The sequence below is a fragment of the Balaenoptera physalus genome (genome assembly GCF_965194825.1).
Source record: "Balaenoptera physalus genome assembly, chromosome: 7".
In the NCBI taxonomy this organism is placed as follows: domain Eukaryota; kingdom Metazoa; phylum Chordata; class Mammalia; order Artiodactyla; family Balaenopteridae; genus Balaenoptera; species Balaenoptera physalus.
Window position 1 is genome coordinate 81,243,168 of NC_138886.1, and position 15,161 is coordinate 81,258,328.

The window sequence follows — 15,161 nt, forward strand, 5'->3', positions numbered from 1 at the left end:
CCATTTTAGGTAAATCATTTTGAATTTTAATAAATACTAATTGAATGTGAGTTAGTGTGAGAGTTAAATACAAGAGAAGTGTAAGACCATGTCTTCTTTATTTATTCTCATTGAGCAAATCTCATCTGCTGGATGTCTTGCTGAGCTTGGGGGGGTGTGGATAGAAGTTTGATTAAATCCTTGATCAAAGTCTCTGGTGCAGGGTGGGGGGTAGTATAAGGATACAAACTATTAACAATACAGAATGGTAAGACCTGTTCTGAGATTGAGAAGGGAGTTGTTCTTAAGCTCATTCTTAAAGGACAAGACATAATTAATCAAGTAAATAAGGGTGGGAATGTGACAGGCATTGCCAGCTGAGAGAACACTTACAAAGGTATGACCAACTTGGAAACTTTCCTAGAGTGTTAACAGTTATGGTTATGCCTCAGAAAAATTATTAAATTGAACACAGTTTTGGATTTAATTTGCTAGCTGAGTGAGAGATAGTTAAAATGTTTTAATTCTAGCTAGAAGTTATATGGGAAAGAGGTAGACGCCCTCCCCCAAGAGTGGGAGAGGGGGCCTATTCTTCTTTCTTTTGGAGGGTTTCAGGTATATCAGAGCAATATCTACCTTGGGAAGTGGGAATGATGAGAAGATTACAAATGTATCTTGACCTTGCTTGATAAGTGTTGAAATCTACAGAGTTCTTAGAAGAGAAATCTCTTTATGGAAGAGGTGCAATTGTCTTATTCTGTCCATGAGCACTTAAGAAAATATACTAGTGTGAGACCCAGAAGTAAGCCTTATTTTACTAGCTGCTGATATTCAAAAAGCAAAATTTATTTTATGAACTATGTTTCATTCTCCCTGATGCTTCTGCTAGTTAAGTTAGCCCCAAACCTGGTCCAGAAAAGAAATCATGATCTGATTTGGAGTGTATACCTAGTGAGAGTCACATACAAGGACCACTCTCATTTTTGTCTGACCCTATAAATCGATGATAATGTCCCAATCTTTCTGTATTACGCATCTGTGATGGGCAGAGAACATTTAGGGAGTTAAAGCAGTTCAGTTGTGTATGGTTTGTGTCTCCTGATAATCCTGGTCTGATTCCCATGGTCTTGTCTGGTTTTCCGTTTTTTCATAAGTGCTGTACTTCTTAAATATTTCTACATCTCCAGAATATAGCTTAAAAAAAAAACTAGAGTAGTTCTTTGTATTAATTAAAAAATGATTCTTACTAGAGTAAAGAAATCCTAATCAAGGAGGTTCTTTTGTGAAGATTCTATCATCAATTCATCAGTATTTAATAAGTGCCTAATATGTACCAGGAAATGCTGAGGTTTTGAGACTACATCAGTGAATAAAACAGACTTAAATACTTACCTGCAGGGAGCTTATATTCCCTTGGGCAAGACAGACAATAAATATAATTAAAAGGCAAATTACATATATGTTAGAAGGTAATAAGTGCTATGGAGAAAAGATAGATGATGATGTGGGATTACTGCGGTGAGGGTGTGGTAGTAATTTTAAATAGGGTGGTCAGGGTAAGCCTCACTTAGAAAGTGCCATTTGAGCAAAGACTTGAAGGAGGTGAAGGAGTAAGCCATGTGAATATCTGAGGAAAGAACATTCCAGATAGAGGAAGCGGCCAGTGCAGAATTTTTGAAGTAGTTTTGACCATGTCATGGTTGAGGAATAGAGGATCACTGTGACTTAGTTCAGTGAGCCAGGAATTGAGGGCAAGAGAGGTAATGGGCGTTGGGGAGGACTTTTAGTTTACTATGAGTACTTTGGCTTTTACTGTAAGTATAATTGAATATAAACCCTAATAAGATCAAGTAACCTCAAATAGGAGTTCCTTATTAGAGATCTAGGGTCAGGAGAAGGTAAGCAGTCAGAGAAGGAACTCTGTAACTTCTAATCTTAGGATAGCATAAATTAATGTTGTATCCTAGACATAAGATTATACCAAAACAAATAATAAGTTCTTTGCTGATATTTTGTACTTTATTTTTGATTGTAGGGACTTTCAGTTACCTTGATGATGTCCCATTTAAGATAGGAGACAAATTCAAAACACCAGCTAAAGTTGGTCTACCTATTGGCTTCTCCTTGCCTGATTGTTTGCAGGTTGTCAGAGAAGTACAGGTAAGTGGTGATTTTTAGTTAAAGTTTAGTACATTTAACATTTTAAGGAGTAAGAATTTGATGTATAGTGAAATAGAAAAAAAAAATTCTCCTGTCTCTTATTTGTGTTTCTGATAGCTCCTGTTATTGCTTGGCTCACATTGTCTCTCTCTCTCACACACAGGCATGCGTACAGACGCACGCACATTTATATATGTTTATATATCTGTTACAGATCTTGTGTAATCTGATAGATTGTATGTTCCTGGGATTCTGTGCCTTGTCCAAAACAAATCCCCATTGCTCATCTGACTTGCTTCTTCCCCTCTTTCCTTCTCTCTATTAATGTCCTCACTACCTTCTTGGTCACTCAAGTTGCATAGTATTTTCTCTCTGCTGTGTCTTCCCTTTGCCATTCAGTTTATCCTTACCTTATTTTTTCACCTGGGCTATTTCAGTAGCCTCTTTAATGGGCTCCTCTGCTTACAGCATTTTCCTTCTATTTTTCATATTGTTTCTAGAATAATATTCCTGAATTTAAAAACTTACAGTGATTCACCAACCCTTACTGGATCGTCTAGACATAAGGTTATGGTCGAGTACCTTAGCTCATCATCTCCTCTATATTCCCTCCAAACCAGGATACTGTAGCAATTTGCTGAATGTACTGTGTGTCTCACCTGTCTGTACCATGCTCTTCTCGTGAGTTGTTATCCCCACTTGAAATATTCTTCTCTTTCTCACCACACTAAAAGCTGTCTGCTTGTTAAAAATCTATCTATTCTAGACTGCGCTTAAATGCCGTCTCCTCAATAGCTTCTTTTTCAACCCTTACATCTTTAAAGCTCAGTTATATATAAATGTATAAAATTACATCTTGAAAGCAGCAAATAGCCCCATGTTACGTGACTTCCTACACACTTATTGACTGCCTGCTTTTGAGTGATGCTCTGCTAGGGCTGAGGATAGAGGTAAATGCCTTAATCACTTTCCTCAAGGAGCTTACAGTTTAGAGAAGGAGTTACATGGAAAAACAGAAAGGTACGCTACTCACCCAAACACTTCTTCCTGTGACTCGAGATTTTTTAAAATACAACTTCCTGGCAAAGAAGGGGGATTTACTAAGGCATTACCATGTTACTCTAAAATGTATTCTTTGAAAAAAAAAAAAAAAATTGGGAATTCCCTGGTAGTCCAGTGGAAAGGACGCCATGTTTTCACTGCTAAGGGCCCAGGTTCGATCCCTGGTCGGGGAACTAAGATCCCACAAGCCACGCAGCACGGCCAAAAAAAATAATAATAATTTAAAAAATAATAATAATACTGAAAAATAAAATAAAATGTATTCTTTGTTTTACCTTCCAGTCTTTTGTAGGGAATAATCGTAGTGGGAGAACTTCAGTTACATTTTTTAAATAAAAGTTTTATTGATGTAATTCACATACCACAAAATTTTCCCTTTTAAGGTATGCAAATAAATTTTTTTTTAGTATATTCAGAGTTGCATAACTATCATTACCATCTCATTCCAGAATATTTTCATCACCCTGAAAAGAGACCCAGTGTCCGTTAGCAGTCATTCCCTATTTTCCCCTTCCCCCAGCCCCTGGCAACCACTAAATCTACTTTCTGTCTCTATGAATTTGCCTATTCTGGAATATCATATAAGTGGAATAATACAACATTTAGTCTTTTATATATAACTTCATAAATATATATGTGACTGATTTATTTTACTTTAATGTTTTCAAGTTTTATCCATATTGTATGAATGAAGTATTAGTACTTCATTCATTATTATGGCTGAATAATTCCATTGTATTGATATATACCACAGTTTGTTAACCACTCATCAGTTGATAGACCTTTTTTTTTTTGGCTGTGCGGCTTACGGGATCTTAGTTCCCGACCAGGGATCGAACCCATGCCCCCTACAGTGGAAGCGTGGAGTCTTAAAACCACTGGACTGCCAGGGAAGTCCCCAGTTGATAGACATTTTTGATGGTTTCCAATTTTTTGGCTTTTAGGAATAACGCTGCTGTGAACTTTTTTTTTTTGGCTGCATTGGGTCTTCATTGCTGCGTGTGGGCTTTCTCTAGTTGTGGCAAGCCGGAGCTACTGTTCGTTGCGGTGCGCGGGCTTCTCATTGCATGGCTTCTCTTGTTGCAGAGCATGGGCTCTAGGCGAGCGGGCTTCCGTAGTTGAAGCACATGGGCTCAGTAGTTGTGGCGAGCGGGCTTATTTGCTCCGCGTCATGTGGGATCTTCCCGGACCAGGGATTGAACCCATGTCCCCTGCATTGGCAGGCAGATTCTTAACCACTGCGCCACCAGGGAAATCCGTGCTGTGAACATTTGTCTACAGGTTTTCGTGCAGACATAATGCTTTCAGCTTTCTTGGGTATATACATAGGAGTGGAATTGCTGGGTCATATATATATCTTTAACCTTTTGAGGAATTGCCAGACTAATTTCCAAAGTGGCTGCACCATTTTACAATCCTACCTACACTGCATGAAGTTTCTAGTTCCTCTACATCCTTGCCAACTTTTGTTATCATCTGTCTTTTTGGTTATTTATATACATCCTAATGGGTGTGCAGTGGTCTTACGGTTTTTGTTTTTTTGGCCACGTGGCATTTGGGATCCTAGTTGCCTGACCAGGGTTTGAACCCACGCCCCCTGCAGTGGAAGCATGGCATCTTAACCACTGGACCGCCAGGGAATTACCTCTCTTATGGTGGTTTTGATGTACATTTCCCTAGCTACTAATAATGTTGACTATCTTAGATGTTTTTGAATACTGAATCAATACTCCTTTTGTGTATGGAGACTTTATTGGGCCAGAAGAGATAGAGATTTCCCTTATGAAGTTTTACCTTGTTCTTTTTCCTTGGTGGCTTTTTTATTGGCAGCAACAAATATTCAGTAAATACCACTCTGTGTGCAGAATACTGCTAGCAATATGATTTAAATAACACCTCCATCTTATTTCAGTAGTCCTCATATTCGCTGCCTCATTGATTCATTCAGAAGGCTTGTTTGGAATCGCACATTGTTGCCGTTAATAGGCTTTGCTGGGAATTTTCTATTTGATCAGTGTGATACACTAGTGAGTGCCTGGTACTGTGCCTGACATACGCATCACACCCACTAATAACAAAAGAGGAGATCAAGGCTCCAAGCTCCATTCCTGTGTGGGCTAGCGGCAGTGTTTTTGTTCTCTAATTGCAGATAGCTTCCTTAAACTTTGACTGCCTAGGGTCTCCAGTGGGGGATTTGGCTGTGGTGTTGGCGCTGGCTCCCTCTCTATCCAGAGAAGAGTCAGACCTAGAGCCCTAGACAGCTTGAAGTTTCCTGTAACTTTTTCATATTTGCCCTTGCATGACAATACAAACTTGAGATTTCAGACTAAAAATCGTCAAAGTGAGCCAGTAAAACATACATAAACCTTTGCACCCAGGTCCGGAAAGTTTTCACTGAAATGGTGGTAGTGGCCACAGTAGCGGAGGGTGGCCTTTAGTGTCACGGTTTAGAGCAGACTCTGGTTCAGCAATTCATGGGCTAGAATTGCCATGTAACAGCTGTGTAATCTTGTACAGATTTTAAGGTTATTATAAGGATTAAGTAAAATAATGCATTTATAATGCTTATTCTGGTTCCTGGTACTCCATAAATGTTAGATGATGTTATTATTTATTATTGTACACTCAAAAATCACATTCTTTTTCACTGTAATATTTCTGCTGTTTTTTTCTCTCTGTTTTTTCCTATGTTCCAAGTATTCTACATTACTTTGGTAATTACAAAAAAAACAAAAAAGCACTAAAGAGGAAAGAAATTTACACTTGTTTTGGGGAGTAAAACTTCAGAGATCTGTGTTTATAGGCAGTGGAAAGTTGGTCACAGCCTCAGTTTTTGGTGGAGGAAACCAGTTGCATAATTGGATTTCCTCCACAGTTAGAAGCAGCAACCTTTGCCCAGTGCTGTTTTCTCGCTATTCAGTTAGTGGTAGAAAGGAAGCCCTGTGATCCCCCAAGTGTCTTTTTGGGGCCCAGTAACTGGCTCAGGGTGTGTAAGTGAACTTCTTGACATGTGCGTTTCCAGGCTTCTTTTGTGTTGTTTGAAGCTGAAAGGTTTAGGAATGACCTGAGGCACTTTATTATGTTTCTTCTACTCTAAAACTCTAGGTCTACCGTGGCTCTAGGTCATGGTAGGCCTCCTTCCTCTTCCTTTCCCCTCTTTACTCTTATTGTGCCTCCAACCTTGAATGTGCACACGTTGTTTAGCTTTTACTCTTTTCCACAGTGGCTGCGCCAGTTTACACTGACACCAACAGTGTGTATGAAGGCTCCCTTTTCTCCACATCTTCTCCAACACTTGTTATTTCTTGCCTTTTTGATAATAACCATTTCAATGGGCGTGAGGCGATATCTTATTGTGGCTTTGATTTGCATTTCCCTAATAATTAGTGATGTTGAACATCTCTTCATGTGCCTCTTGGCCATCTGTATGGCTTCTTTGGAAGAATGTCTATTCAGATCCTCTGGCCATTTTTTAATCAGGTTGTTTGCTTTTTGTTGAGTTTGCATCGTAAAATCTTAATTTGATTATGTCTAGATTTCTTAATAAGCAGTTTTCCTACATTTAGAGTACAGTCTGTTCATTGTAATTTGGTAGTGGTTTAGAGCATAGAATCTGTTGTCAGACTGCCTGGGTTCAGATCCAGGCTCTACCACTTAACAGCTTTATGACCTTGAGCATAGCCCCTGTAATGTTGAAAAAATCTAGAGAACTAATACGTAAAAAGTGCTTAGAATCATGCATGGCACCTTGTAAGTGCTTCTTAAATACTAGGGGCTGTTGTTATTATTGAGCACGGGATCTATTTAGGGCATTGTGTTAGATAATGGAGACCTTAAGAGGGTCTAAAGCCCAGTTGCTGCCCACAAGAGGCTTGTGATAGTGCTGGGGAAATGTTTAGAGGAAGACTAAAGCTGCTTGTGGTCATATGTGCTCAGCATCAAATGATAGAGACAGACACTATGTATGAGTTCAGAGGAAGGAATGGGCCATCAGGAAAGCTTTATAGAGGAGGCAGCTGAGTTCTGCCTGAGCCACCAATGAAGAATTCTAGGAAGGGAAATGGCCTGAGGGGAGAGAAGCAAGGGAAGTGGCAAGGTACATTTGGCCTGGTATGTAGGACTAGAGGTGGTGGGAGCTCTTTCTAGTTAATTTCTAGAAGTAACCAGGGAGCATAGTTTGATTAAATCAAGTAAGATTAGGAAGTCTTAGTTTTCCTGAGTGAGGATCCTCCCATACACCTTAATAAATGCTGCCTTGCCCAGTTCTCTTGTGCCAGGGTGAGGAAGAAGTGAATTGGGTGGAGGAATTGGGGGGGGGAGGGGAAGCCACCTGGGTTCACACTTCCTTTCTCTGATATATCTTTACAGTATGACTTCTCTTTGGAAAAGAAAACCATTGAGTGGGCTGAAGATATTAAGAAAATCCAAGAAGCCCAGTGGGAAGCAGAGCACAAGGCTAAGGAGGCAGAAGCTAAGGTGAATTCTAAGAGTGGCCCAGAGGGTGACAGCAAAATGAGCTTCTCCAGGACTCACAGTACAGCCACAATGCCACCTCCTATCAACCCCATCCTTGCCAGCTTACAGCACAACAGCATCCTCACGCCGACCCGGGTCAGCAGCAGTGCCACAAAACAGAAAGTTCTCAGCCCACCCCACACAAAGGCAGATTTCAATCCTGCTGACTTTGAGTGTGAAGAAGACCCGTTTGATAATCTGGAGTTAAAAACTATTGACGAGAAGGAAGAGCTGAGAAACATTCTGGTAGGAACCAGTGGACCCATTATGGCCCAGTTATTGGACAGTAACTTGCCTAGAGGCGGCTCTGGGTCTGTGTTACAGGATGAGGAGGTCCTGGCATCCCTGGAGCGGGCAACCCTAGATTTCAAGCCTCTTCACAAACCCAATGGCTTTATAACCTTACCACAGTTGGGCAACTGTGAAAAGATGTCGCTGTCTTCCAAAGTGTCCCTCCCCCCCATCCCTGCAGTAAGCAATATCAAGTCCCTGTCCTTCCCCAAACTTGACTCTGATGACAGCAGTCAGAAGACAGCCAAGATGGCAAGCACTTTCCATAGCACATCCTGCCTCCGCAGTGGCACGTTCCGGAATTCCCTAAAGCCTTCCACCCAAAGCAGTGCCAGTGAGCTCAATGGGCATCATGCTCTTGGGCTTTCAGCTTTGAACTTGGACAGTGGTACAGAGGTGCCAACCCTGACCCATTCCCAGATGCCTTCCCTCTCTGTCTTGTCTGTGTGCACAGAAGAGTCATCACCTCCAAATACCTGTCCCACGGTAAGCCTTTTATAAATTTATTTATTTAATTTATTTTTGGTTGCGTTGGGTCTTCATTGCTGCGGGCGGGCTTTCTCTAGTTGCGGTGAGCGGGGGCTACTCTTCATTGCGGTGCGTGGGCTTCTCATTGCAGTGGCTTCTCGTTGCGGAGCATGGGCTCTAGGCACATGGGCTTCAGTAGTTGTGGCACATGGGCTCAGTAGTTGTGGCTCGCGGGCTCTAGGGCTTAGTAGTTGTGGCGCACGGGCTTAGTTGCTCCGCGGCACGTGGGATCTTCCCGGACCAGGAATCGAACCCATGTCCCCTTCATTGGCAGGTGGGTTCTTAACCACTGTGCCACCAGGGAAGTCCCACGGTAAGCCTTTTAAATCCCCCTGAATTAAAGCTCCACAGATTTCTAAATTCTACCCAGTAGTTGCCACCCTCACATTCTTCTTTGCAAGGTTTAGGGCAGGATGGGGGCATGACCAAATTGACCTTGCTTACATTAAGTATATGTAGTTCTGTTTATTTTTCTGAGGACAGAGATTGTTAGCTTTGCACCTAACCTGGTTAATGTTGGCTTGTTCCTCCCTGCATCTTTTTGGTCTTTTCCTTCAAAAAGATAATGTGTATCATGTGAATGATGTTTTCCTGCCTAATCAATTTGTTCTTTTCTGTGCTGCCATGTCTTGTGTTTGCATTTTTTAAAGGCTTTCTTTCTTTGTACCTTTTTACTTTTTCCTATTACTTAATTTTTTTATGGTTGCTTGGTATTCCTCCTTTTATCTTCTCCCTACCTCCCTCTCCTCCCTCTTTCCATCTCACTCTGCCTTGAAGTTTGGCTGTTTTGTGTTTGACTAATTTGGAGTTATGTTTCTTCAAACTGTACGGTACTTTAGTAACTGGGGCATAATTTGTATTGGAAGTTTCAGCAAAAGATAGAAATTTGTCATTATTTATTTATTTATTTAATTTATTTATTTATTTTTGGCTGTGTTGGGTCTTTGTTGCTGGGCGTGGGCTTTCTCTAGTTGTGGCGAGCGGGGGCTACTCTCCGTTGCGGTGCACGGGCTTCTCATTGCGGTGGCTTCTCTTGTTGCAGAGCACAGGCTCCAGGCACGTGGGCTTCAGTAGTTGTGGCACGCAGCCTCAGTAGTTGTGGCTCGCGGGCTCTAGAGCGCAGGCTCAGTAGTTGTGGCACACGGGCTTAGTTGCTCCGCGGCATGTGGGAGCTTCCCGGACCAGGGCTCGAACCTGTGTCCCCTGCATTGGCAGGCGGATTCTTAACCACTGCGTCACCAAGGAAGCCCGAAATTTGTCATTTTTAAACCTATAGGTTTTAATCCTTCAATTACTTTTTTTTTCTTACTACTAAGAATTGTGCAGTTTTCTCCAAAGGGAGGGAGAGGGGAAGGTTGGAAGTCAGATTTAGTGTTGAAGGGTGGATTGATACGAAAGTTGTAATTTGTATCATCTTGAAGGAAATCTGATTTGTCACACAAGAGAGATGCATACAGGGAGGTTACTTTATTTTATGTAGTTGTTTCAGCCCCACAGAACAATACATTATTGCATTATAGAATAGAAATCACAGAAGACCAAGAACCTTTTGCTACACCAGTTCAGATTTTTTAAATGACAGCATATCAAGACAGTATTTAGAGCCAGAAAGGAGCCTGATTGTATTGGTGGGAAATCTCTGAGAGACCATAATAAGCCTGCTATTAGCTGGTAGAAAAGATGAGCCTTGGCCTGCTTTACAAAGAGTGCAAGTTCCCAGCAGTGACATTCTTGGTAAATGATTGTCTCTTGTGTGAGTGCTTCCACTGTCAGAGCTTACTGCTGCCTGTAAACTTCCATGGACCGTGGCTCAGAGAAACTAAATAGAGTGCATAACATCTCCTAGGATGGACCTTATCCTAATTCCTCCTGGTTTGTGGTTGGACTTTGGTCAGCAGGATACTCCTCTTCGCTTTGTGACTTATTGTGTGCTTTAGAGGAATTAAAAGCACTCTGAAAGTTTCCCCCACCCCCACCGACTTAAGAGTGTCAGAGGAAACCATGCTTCACCCTGGCCTGGGGACTGACTGCCTTTGCGGGGCAAATATAAGCAGAGTTGGAGTTCTGGTGATCTTTTAAGGAAGTCATGACCCTTACCTCCAGGGAGCAAAGCCTAGTTCCCATCCTGGCTTTCTATCCTTAGTGCGAGTCTTTGAGGCCTGCGGTAGGAACCATTCCCAGTGAGAGAAGCACTTCTCTCCAAGATAGGGACTTGAGGCAGGGGGTGGTGATGGTGGTCAGCTGGGCTGTATACATCCTTCAAATAGGAACTCCTAGGGGAGTGTTCCTGGAATTTGGTTCTTGTCGGCTATTTCAGGCCCAGTGTTTGGGTCTCATTTTTCAGATTTTGATTTCATGTTTCACTGTTTTATACAAACTAATCTTAGAAGTTGAGAACTCCATGGGATCATGTTAAGAGGAACAATCTTGTGATGTGCCCTTATTCTGTGTCCAGCATAAACCTGCCTGACCTAGCACCAGGGCCTCTTCCCACTGCCCCTCAACCCTTCAAGGGGTCTTGCTCTGCTCACAGGTTAGGCTCATTCTGCCATTGTGTTCTCTTTCTCTGGGTATGGATATATATTTCCCACTCTTTCACAGTTACTTCAGCAAAATATTTGCCTTTTTCCTTATACTTCTGAGTTCTCAATTTACTAATTTTGGCCAAGAAGCATACGAGTAGTGCCAGTTTGCTTTTAAATTGTATTTTAAATAATTTTCAATACAACACAATCTCTTAGCTTTTCGGTGTTTGAATCTGTTGATCGTTTGTTATGTTGCCATTGCTTTAATACTTACAGTAGAGTCCTTCTCCATCTCTAGATTTAAAAAATGAGGGACTTCCCTGCCGGTCCAGTGGTTAGGACTTGGCGCTTTCACTGCTGTGGCCCCAGGTTCGATCCCTGGTTGGGGAACTAAGATCCCACAAGCCATGTGGTACAGCCAAAAAAAGAAGAAAAAGAAAAGGAAGAAAGAAATAGGAAGCCTCAAAAAAGAAAGAAACAAATGAAAAAAATTTTAAATAAATAAATAAAAATAAAAAATGAATTTATTTTTATCAAAGTACTATAAGCATATTTTAATGAAATCAAGTAGCATTTAAAAGGCTTGTATTGAAAAACAGTAGCTCCCTGCCTCACCTCTCCCCAGTTCCAATTTTGCTTCCCACAGTCAGGCATTTTTGACCTTTAAACTGTTTATGCTGGGATTTATCTCTGTACTTCTGAATTAGATGCTTATATTTTTCTAAATTTATCAATTTTAGACAGGTTTATACTTCCTGTTGCAGTAGTTGAGGATTTAGCTCTGATAATAGACCCTCCTCTGCCTTCTTCCTGTATCTCCCATCATGTCTATATCACAAATTTCGGTTCAATTAATGTTATTGTTCATATTATTATGATTGGGTAAATATTTATTACTGAGTTCAGATGGTATACTGTGGTGAGGATGATGATTTTTTTGGTAGCTTTTTGTTTCTCTAGTTTAACTGCCCCATTAAAAAATTCTGCATGGTTTCTTTGTGCCTGTTGCTAATTTTGTCCAAATGCTCCAAAAGAGCTGTCAAAGACCTCATGATAATTTTCTTGTTCAAATACATTCAAGCATGTTGGTTAACCTGTCTGATTTTGAGTCTTTTTTTGGGGGGGGGGTGTCTTTGTTGTTGCGCGCGGTCTTTTTCTACTTGTGGTGAGCGAGAGCTACTCTTCGTTGCGGCTCATGGGCTTCTCAGTGCAGGGGCTTCTCGTTGCGGAGCACGGGCTCTAGGCACACAGGCTTCAGTAGTTGCAGTGCACGGGCTCAGTAGTTGTGGTGTGCGGGCTTCAGTAGTTGTGGCTCGTGGGCTCCAGAACACAGGCTCAGCAGTTGTGGCGCGTGGGCTTAGCTGCTCCACAGCATGTGGGATCTTCCCAGACCAGGGATCAAACCTGTGTCCCCTGCATTGGCAGGCAGATTCTTAACTACTGCGCCACCAGGGAAGTCCTATTTTTGAGTCCTTGAATATCTAAAAATGTCTTAATTTTACCCTCACATGTGAATAATAGTTTGGATTTAGATTTCTTAGTTGAAGGTCATTTTTCTTCAAGAATTTTTAAGACATTGCTCCCTTAAAAAAAAACAATTCAAATTTAAGTATAAGCTCCACTGATTTCTAGCAATACAGTGCTATTCTGATTTCTTCCCCTACTCCCACAATCTTTCTTTTCTTCATTTCTGGAGATTTGAAATTTACCAGTGATGGGCTTTTGTTCATTCATTGTGCTTGGCCCTCCTGGATCCAAAGGCTCAGCTCAGTTTTCAAAATCTGGTTGATGTGTTTCGTTGGTTTGTATTTTCTTTTTTGTATTTTCTATCTCTTTGACTTTATGTTTTACTTTCTGGGATATATCCTTGCCTGTGTATAACCCTTTTTTTTTTTTTTAATCTCATAATCTTTTAAATAAAATTTTTACTTTTATTTTAAATTTCCAAGTGCTTTGTTTTTTCCCTCTTCTGGTTTGGTCTTATGTTGGTGGCATTGGCTTTCTATTCACATTTAAGAGTGAGGCACTAAAATAAAACAATCAAAATGGGGGGAATGTGTATGTTGGGGTGTGCTTGCTGATCATGAAGATTCACTATAGGTTGAAGGTTAGTTGGCTTTGAGGGGAGCTCTGCAAAACATCAACATGTGAAGGTCTTGGGGGCTATTAAAGTTTATCTGGAGAGTTCTGCTTGAAGGCTAAACAAGGTGGGGAATGCTGGTGTAGACTTACTTAATCCCCTTTTTGGTTCTTGCACCTCACTCTGCCATATGCTGTGCTTGGTATCCTTAGTCCTTTTTGACTCACGTTTTCTAGAGACTTAACGTTCTGCCTCCTGCAAAGGTGAGGTGGGGAAGGTCTGCCTGAGGGTTTTCTGCTCTGATCACTGCCTTCGTTTCTTGCCTTATCCCAACAGTACCCGGTGCTTCCAAATGCTGAACCTGTCTCTCGGGGTCTCCAGGGGCGTGTAACTTCGTTGCCTCTGCCCATTACTCTGCCTCCATTAGCATTCCACCTTCTAAAATTTCATTGAAATATATTGTCCTCTGCTGTTCCCTCTTTTTCTTTGACCTTAAAGGTTAATACAGTTTTATTTGTTTTATTATCATTTTAGTGGGTTTTGGAGGGGAGGAGAATCAGTGTCAATTTACTGTGTTAAACGAAAATCCCCCCTTTGAAATCCTAATAGAGCTCCACTTATTCAGTAACTGTCGATTAGGGGTAAGTTTCAAGCTCAAAGCCAGGCCTTAGGCATTTAGAAATGCATGTGACATGGTAACTAACCTCTAGGAGCTCATACTGTGTGTAATAAGTACTGTGCCAGCAGTGTGACCAAAATGCTGTTTGGCTATTGCTATTCTCAAGCCCAGGTAGAGCCTGGCCCTGAAAAGAGAGAGACAATCTTGGGGCCTGCAAAGTGGCCAGACGGGTGTGATGCAGTTCCCACGCCCTGTCGTGACTCCTGTAACCTAATGACTGAGCCCCACGATTGGACTGCCTGGAGTATGCTGTGGGTGAGAGATGGTTAAGCAGAAACTACAGGCTTTTAGGCCTGTAGAATCTTCTTGGTTTTTCCCAGCTGACTTGGAGGAGAGCATCTGGTTATAGCTATATAATTTTTTTTTTAATATTTTATTTTTAGTTTTTTTATAATATATTTTAAAATATTTATTTATTTATTTTTGGCCGTGTTGGGTCTTCATTGCTGCGCACAGGCTTTCTCTAGTTGCAGCGAGTGGGGGCTACTCTTCGTTGGTGGTGCACGGGCTTCTCATTGCGGTGGCTTCTCTTATTGCGGAGCACGGGCTCTAGGTGCGAGGGCTTCAGTAGTTCTGGAGCGTGGGCTTCAGTAGTTGTGGCTCGCAGGCTCTGGAGCGCAGGCTCAGTAGTTGTGGCACACGGGCTTAGTTGCTCCGCGGCATGTGGGATCTTCCCGGATCGGGGCTCGAACCCGTGTCCCCTGCATTGGCAGGTGGATTCTTAACCACTGCGCCACCAGGGAAGTCCCGAGCTATATAATTTTGAACATGCTTCTAGGACAGCTGGCTCCTTTCCCTCCTCCCTCCCCCACCCCCCGCAAAAAAAAGGAAATAAAGAAAATTTTGTTGAAAAATTTTCCCTGGTTCTTCAGAGTTGGGCCAAGCTGTCAAACAGCTTGTGACTTTGTTCCCATGGTGGTTCTGTCCTTTGGCCTGGGAGTGAGCTGCCTTTTTGCCTTGGGGCTGACTCATTATCAGAAGTGGTGGGAGGATTTAATCCTGGGAATCTGTCCACCAGTCAGGCTGGGGTTAGTAAGGTCCTGTAGCCAGTGCAGTAGAGGCAGGGCCCTAGAGACTACGGTCCAGTCCTTGAGGGCACAGCCTGCAGTGGGTAGTAGTCCTTCAGTCTTGGCTCCGTACGACAGCGGCTATTGCAGGGTATCAAAGCACAGTGCATGGTGTGGGGCGCAGAGATGGAGTGCCCTCAGAGCACGGGAGCCCTGAGCTGGCCAAGTGTGGGAATGGCGCTGGCAGTCTCTGCCCAGCCAGCGATAGTAGAGGCGAGGATGGACACATTACTGGCAGAGTCAGTCCAGAGTTGGGGTGTTTGAGGTTACTGATC

General features: G+C 42.1%; 1 protein-coding gene across 8 annotated transcripts in view; it reads left to right on the forward strand.

Moving 5' to 3' along the window:
- The window catches only part of UBAP1 (ubiquitin associated protein 1), a gene marked incomplete at its 5' end in the record, with an annotated part of 73,425 nt that overhangs the window by 36,858 nt on the left and 21,406 nt on the right, over positions 1 to 15,161 (forward strand). For 4 of the 8 annotated variants that reach the window (XM_082467585.1, XM_082467582.1, XM_082467583.1 and 1 more), the window contains one exon: positions 7,570 to 8,493. In XM_082467585.1, the coding sequence (XP_082323711.1) occupies positions 7,570 to 8,493 (924 nt within the window). Of the gene's footprint in view, positions 1 to 2,014; positions 2,140 to 7,569; positions 8,494 to 15,161 lie in introns of all 8 variants that reach the window. The other 4 variants (XM_082467589.1, XM_082467584.1, XM_082467587.1 and 1 more) reach the window with 2 other exon arrangements.